Consider the following 7,602-nt stretch of genomic DNA (forward strand, 5'->3'; position numbering starts at 1 on the left):
GTGCTTTACCACTGAGCCCCAGCCCCAGCCTGACATATTATTTTTAATACCTTAAAAATTATGCATCAACAATCTAACTTTATTCCCTATCAAAATAAAAACATTCAAACATTTTTTTTAAAATTCTCTTTTCTAATCATTTAGGCTTACTTATTATTAGTCTGTCTTACATCATTCCATAAAATATACCTTGAACAAAATTGTTTGTTTACTCAATATCTGACTTAAGAAAGCTAATAATAATAACAGTTCCTAACTGTTAATAGGAACAATGGTCTCAGCTATTTTCCTAATTGGGAAACATATCAACTATTTATAGATTGCAGAGAGCAAATGAGATCAAGACAATAGAAAATAATTTTATGAATTTTCATAAAGGGCTAGGATAACTGTAAAGTGGTAATATTACTTATTGCCCCTGTGCTTTGTTAGCAGAAAAGCAAAAAGATTTAAAAAATGAAAGATCAAACACTAAATTCTCCAATTCTTTAAGAACAATCTTAAAAAGGACAGGGGGAATAGCTCATTTGTAAGGCATCCCTGGGTTCAATGCTGGAGTGAATATGGAAGTGGTTACATAGTAAATGGACAAACAAAAGAACTCTTATTTTCCTTTATGTTATAATGGAGATGAGAAATTGATGCTCCCTGCTGCATGAGAAGTGGTCATCAATGTGTCAGTGAATCAATGGAATCACAGCACAGTAAGGGCTTAGACAGAACTGTTCCCCAGAAACTTACCATATTCACAGGACTGCTGTAAATCAGAAATTATTCGAAGGATGTTATTCATTAAATTTGATCTTTGCTCATTTTCTAGAATGCTGCCAGTTGATGGGTATGCCGAATCAATGTATGTTAAATCTGACAAATAGATACCTGAAACAAAATTTTGGACAAATTGATATGCTAGCGTGGAAAAGCATGACAGAGTGAGGGAGGGAAGAAGCTAGTTTACAGATTTCAATATATGCCATACTTAGAATATACTGTTATTAACATAACAACAATGGGACCACCTGGGACTTGTATATCCATAAAATTGGAGTCAGACATGCATATAATATGTTCTTTGTAAACGTCTTCCTATGATACCTTTTTTATGTATGGTTTAAAGTTGCAACTAAAAACTCCAGCATGGATGGGACTTAATGGAAAGAAGTTGAGCTCCTGAACAGGCTCTGCCAATGACTAAGTTTTCTTAAATAGGAGAGAAATGGTTTTCTTAAATAGGAGAAAGTCATTTCAATGTCCGAACCTCAGTTTTTACATTTACACAACCATTACCTATTTTTGAAGTTTCCTTATGGTCTGAAGAAGTTACCTTGGCTAGCCTGACCAGTGCTTTGCATAGGGAAGTTATTTAATATCAGTCTTTTACCCCTACCTTAAGTTGATATACCATTATCCAGGTCTTAATCACCTTGAAAATTGTCTCCATCAGGTAGAAATGTCTTAAGTTTCAAAGATCGACATTTTGATTTCTGAAAGTGTTTATGCGAATACAAATTAGCTTTCCCACCTTTCCATGTTCTCTGTACCAATAAAAATAATACATATCCCAAAATAATTTGGTTTCATTAGTCCCAAACATGGAAGGTCACTCATTAAAAATATTTCCTAAGAGTTTACCATGCACATGTAGAATGTATAAGACAACTATAGCTGAAGAGAAAAAATATATACTTCCCTAACTTTTACCTTACTATTTCACTTTCATAAATTTTCAGGGAAAATGCAACCAAAATTTCAAAACCTAATGCCCTCTATATAAGCCCTGTTTTTTCCCCCACCATGGGTGTTTTCTAGACACATCTCTGCCCATTCAAAATCTTACATATCAAACTATTCTCTAGTTTTCTCACACATTTCAAGAAATATTTAGAATCTGTCTAGTTTTTATAGATGAAGAGCCTGAAAAACACAGTTATTAAAAGGATATGTCTAATGTCACACAACCTGTTAGTGACAGAGTTCGATCTCAGAAGTTTCACTTGCCGCCTAGATTAAAACAAAACAAAACAAAAACATACTAAACTGGGTGCAGAGGGTCCATGCCTATGAATCCCATTGCTCAGTAGAGTGAGGTAGGAGGATTCCAAGTTCATGGCCAGCATAGGCAACTTAGCAAGACCAGATCTCAAAAAATAAAAGGGATGGGGATATAGCTCAGTAGTAGAATATCCATAGGTTCAATCCCCAGTATTAAAAAACAATTGCTCTCTATTAAAAACTTATGCATTATTTATACTACTTTCTTAATAACTTTTATGACTACATAATCTCTGTTTACATTTTCTCATCTGTTGAAGATTATAAACTTGTTTAAGGCAGTTGCTCTTTTTAATTTTTGTAGTTGTAGATGGACAGCATGCCTTTGTTACATTTTTTTGTGGTGCTAAGGATTGAACCCAGTGCCTCACAGATGCTAAGCAAGCGCCCTGCCACTGAGCCCAACCCCAGACCCAGCTCCAGTTGGTGTATCTTGCACTCTCAGAAAATCCTGGTTAATGTCTTAACTACCAGTGGTATTTAATGCAAGGTAACAGGTTGGCATCTTTGTACCATTCATCTTTCCTGAGTAACTCTTTATAGAATGTTTTAAGTCACCTGGAAATACTATTTCCCCCTATGTCTTCAAATGGCCTACTTTCTGGATCTTTCTGACTTCCTCCAATCTCAGAGAAGAATCCCCTTGTCTTCTTTTTAAATATGAACTGAGATTTTGAATGTGAATGTGAATAACTATTGTCTCCTTCCAAATACCACTGCTCTCTCTGCTCTTAGTTGCCCTCTCTGGCTCCTTTCCCAGCCAACACATACGTAGTTCTCTCCTATTTAAGAAAACAAAAATCAAAGCAACCCTTCCTTCAAATCTGGTCCCATCTTCAAGAAAGGAACCTTCCCATATCCCCTCAACAAACATCTTGAAAGAGAAAAACAGAACAGCATACTTATTTATTTTATTTTCTATTTTAATGTAATATTTGATGCACATAAAAGTTTACATGGGTCAGAAAAAATTGTGAAAAGCTTTGAAATGGGCAAAAAAGATTACTAATTATCCTTATGTTCAGTGCATCATTTTGGCCCTACATGTTGCTGAAGCCCAGTAATAATAAAATTCTTTTCTTTCTTTTTTTTTTTTTTTGTAACAATACAAATTCTTGACCCAAACAATGCCAATGAATTATGTCCAGTGGGATATAACTGACTATTGCCCTTGGATACTGACCAATTCTGCAACTATTTGTTAATTCATTTCAGCATTCCTAACTTTTACATGTGCTATTAACCTTGAAGCATCCCTTGAAATGGTTTCATCTTCCCGATTCCCTTATAAATTTAATGACTTAAAATTTTTTGACACATATTGATTTGGCATTTGTGAGAGAATCATGAATTTATCTTTAAAACAATTCATTAATGTTTGTCAAAGACTACAATTTAAGAATCATAGCATCCCTAAGGAGAGTGAAAATGTTCCTTAAGGAGATAACATAGGATGTTAGCACATGTACCTCAGTAATAGCAGTAAAAGATACATTAAAAGTGGCTGGGAGCAATGGCCCCTGTAATCCCAGTAGCTTGGGAGGCTGAGGCAGGAGGATCTTGAGTTCAAAGCCAGCCTCAGAAACGTAGTGAGGCACTTAGCAACTCAGCAAGATCATCTTAAATAAAACATAAAAAAGAGGGGCTGGAGTTGTGGCTCAGTGGTAGAGTGCTAGCCTGGCATGTGTGAAGCAATGGGTTTGATTCTCAGTACCACATATAAATAATGAATAACATAAAGGTCCATCAGCATCTAAAAAAAATTTAAAAAATATACATATAAATAAAGGCTGGAGATGTGGCTCAGTGGTTCAAGCACCCGTGGGTTTAATCCTCAGTAGTAGTAGTAGTAATAGTAGTAGTAGTAGTAGTAGTAATAATACATTAAAAGTAACATGAAACAAATTAAAACCAAGTTTTATTCACAAAAGTTCTATGCAAAAAAAGGTCTTTCACACCAGGAGGATCCAAGTTTGAGGCCAGCCTCAACAATTTAGCAAGGCCCTCAGCAACTTGGTAAGACCCTGTTTCAAAATAAAAAGTTAAAATGGGCTGGTGATGTAGCTCAGTGGTAAAGTGCCCCTGGGTTCAATCCCCAGTAGCAACGAACACACACACACACACACACACACACACACACACACACACACACACACAAATCATTCCCTACTGATGACATCCGAGGCAGCTTCGAGGTAGAAGGGCACTTAATGGGCCAAGTCTCACCATTCTTCACTAAATCCAGATGATAATAGCCACTGCTGCACGTGAGGATTATTTCAAAAGTGTTTACCTGGGCGTGATGGCACATGCCTGTAATCCCAGTGGTGTAGGAGGCTGAGGCAAGAGGATCATGAGTTCAAAGCTAGCTTCAGCAAATAGCGAGGAGCTAAGCAATTCAGTGAGACCCTGTCTCTAAATAAAATACAAGATAGGGCTGGGGATGTGGCCCAGTGGTCGTGTGCCCCTGACTTCAATACCGGGTACCAAAAATAAAACAAGTGTTTATTCTAAATTGATGTGTTTAAGTAAAATATGGCTTTATAAAAAAGAACCAGAATATTATCAGTACTGTTCCATCTACCTATATGCTCCTTCCTTCCAAAAGTGACCACTATTCTCAAGATTCCCCTTTGCCCCAAAACAAGCCTGTATTTCCCCATGATATACAATTTACATTTGCTTATCTTTGAATTAAAAAAAAATCATTTTATGTGTGTGATTAAGATTGAATATTTGTATAGTCAGAAAATGTCTGGTATATACTAAGTAATTTATAAACATTTAAAAAATAATTTTTTAAAAATATGGTCTGTTATTGCTGTGTCTCACTTTTTTATTACTATTGTTTCTGCTATTAAATGCACCTGTAATTTCTTATATTGAGAATAAACCAATTTGTGACTGTATCACAATTTGCTTACTAATTTTATCTGACAGACTTCTGAATTGCTTTCCTCCATCCTCCATGTTGCCACAGACACCTATGTGCCTCTCGTGCACATGTGCAGAATTTCCCTGCAAGCCTCCCACTACCAGGTTGCTAAGGCTCAGAGGTCTATTAATATTCAACTTTACAAGATGATACCAACATTATTTTTCAAAGATTTACCAATTCATGCTACCACTAACAATACGTTTCTATTGATTCATATCTACGCAAACATTTGGTATTATTAATCTGCCAATCTTATCAGTATAAAATGGTATCTTAATGGAGTCTTAATTTTCATTTCTCATTCATTTCTATGTTTTAATACACTGTGGATACTGATCCATTTGTTAGTTAAATTTTATCCAATCATTTCTTAACCCACTAAATAACCTGAACTATCTATCATGCTTCTAAAATTTATTTTGGCAAATCCATTAATGACTTCCTTATTCTAAATCTAACATCTCTTTGGTCTCCTCCTCCTACCTCATCTCTTTGCAATATTTTAACCATTCCCTTCTCCTTGGTTTTTCCCAGCTTTAACTTTCCTAGACTCTTTTTTTTGCTTTCATTCTTCTTTTTCCTCATGTTCCTGGAAGTTTTATTTTCCATGGTTTGTCATTCAATCTTCTCATTTTACACGTACTTGCTCTGTGAAATCTTGGTTCTACAGCTTCAGGTACTACCTAATTGCTGATGAAGTTCCAGGTCTCTGTATAGAACTAAATTCCCAATTTTCATTTTCAACTTAACAAGCCAAACCAACTATTATTTGTTCCTAAACATCTGCCATTTCAATTTCCTGTGTTGGTTAGTGATAGTACTTACTGCTCAAGTAAGAAAGTTCAAAATTGCTTAAATAAAAAGCATAGGAAGTATTTAACTATCTCATATTTTACCCAAATTAAACGGAGTGACTAAAATGTAATCATTGAATGACCAACTAATGTATTATATGAAACACATCAGAGGCTAGAAGTTGGCAGCCCATCTGTCCTACTGTTTTTAAAATCAGGTAAAACATAGGAAAAACCTGAATGATTTTCTTTTCCTGAAAAATGGAAGACTTTAAGACACTGTTTTAGAATTCTTTATGGCCACCACTGAGGTATCTCTGAGAAGGGGCAGAACCCTTTAAGCTAATGGTAAGAATTCCTGTTCATTTAACCTTCATTTTCCTTTGTTATCTTACTTCTGGTGTTCTTCGTTTATTTATAACCTGCTTCATTCTTGTTTAGAGCATTTGCCTTTATTAGGCCTTTAGTCTGCAATCCCTGGTAAATACCTGTATGACATATAGGAAGAATCTGAAGAAACAACTTTGTAAAAGAGATAGAAACTAAACTCAGACTTTACTCCTGCCTCTTTCTTTTGGTACCAGGGACTGAACCCAGGGAGGGCCTGGTTCAAGCTAGGCAAGTGCTCTATCCCTGAGCTACACCCCCAGCCCTGGCACAGATTTTAAATAAAGAATGTAGACCTATAGGGGCTATGGGGAAGAGAAAAACAGAACAAACTAAGGCAACAAGGCAGGAAGAGCACATGGTATGTACCTGAAGCAGGAGTCCAAAGGCTCTATCTAGAAGCAGCATTCAGCAACTGGGTAATCCAGTAGAGGGTGGCATAATGCTTTGGCATTAGGTTCAAATCCCACTTGTACTTCTCAGCACTAAGTACTAAGCCAAGTCACCTGAGCTGCCTATTTGTGTTTCCCCAGCTATTGAATTACTTAATATTCCTTGCTTTAATGAAACACAATAGCATAGTTGGTACTCAATACTTATTAATTCCCTCCCCAGCACCCTGTTTTCATGTAGGAGAAACTGGGCCAGAAGACAGTGAAGTGATTTGTCTAAGTCCACACAGCTAGTGGGGAGCTGGAGCTCTGTGTTTTACATTCAGCTCAGGGCTGTTTGTTTTTAAATGGCAGCACGTCAACTAATAACCAGAATAACCTTATTTAGACAAGAGTGGTCATTTTGCAGGAGAATGTGACATTATATAACTTCAGAATTTAAAAGTATTAGGTTTCTGAAATTTCACTTATTTTTGGTAATTATAGAGAAGTTTTATTCTAAGAAACATTACACAGTAAGATATAACATCACAACAACATGAAGTTTCTTATAAGTTTAAAATCTTCTGAAATGGCAATTTTTTTTTAAGTAAAATGCTTAAAAATTCTTGCAGGCTATAAAGAACATTATTATTATTTAGGTGGCTGCCTCCTGGCAAATCCTAACCCCTCTTCTTTGTAACAAAAGCCAAACTCATCAGCCTGCAACTACTTCTAAAATGCAGTTGAGCACTATTTTTTCAGCAACTTAAAATCTCTCTGGCCAGCAGACTAAAATGTTTGTTTTATAATTGCCCGCTGAACTATAAAATGATAGTCTGTTTCCAGATGGTGCCCTTCCTTCAACCTGCACACAATCTCCCCTTGTTCAGAGCTACGCAACCTCCTGCTGATCCCACCACCCCCACCCCTATTTAAGGCTACAGAGAGGAAATCCTAAGGAGGAGGAGACTTTCCCTCCTAGTCTCCAACTATTTTTGGTGATGTAATATGTGGGCTGAACTAGACTCTGCAGAGAAAGACAGGGAATCACTCTTAA

General features: G+C 36.2%; 1 protein-coding gene across 2 annotated transcripts in view; it reads right to left on the reverse strand.

The window, feature by feature from the left end:
- The window catches only part of Ralgps2 (Ral GEF with PH domain and SH3 binding motif 2), a 163,893-nt gene that overhangs the window by 38,436 nt on the left and 117,855 nt on the right, over positions 1-7,602 (reverse strand). For both annotated transcript variants that reach the window (XM_076831943.2, XM_076831944.2), the window contains exon 9: positions 742-879. In XM_076831943.2, coding sequence (XP_076688058.1) covers positions 742-879 — 138 coding nt within the window. The remainder of the gene's footprint in view (positions 1-741; positions 880-7,602) is intronic.

Source organism: Callospermophilus lateralis, chromosome 13, assembly GCF_048772815.1.
Source record: "Callospermophilus lateralis isolate mCalLat2 chromosome 13, mCalLat2.hap1, whole genome shotgun sequence".
Classification (NCBI taxonomy): Eukaryota; Metazoa; Chordata; class Mammalia; order Rodentia; family Sciuridae; genus Callospermophilus; species Callospermophilus lateralis.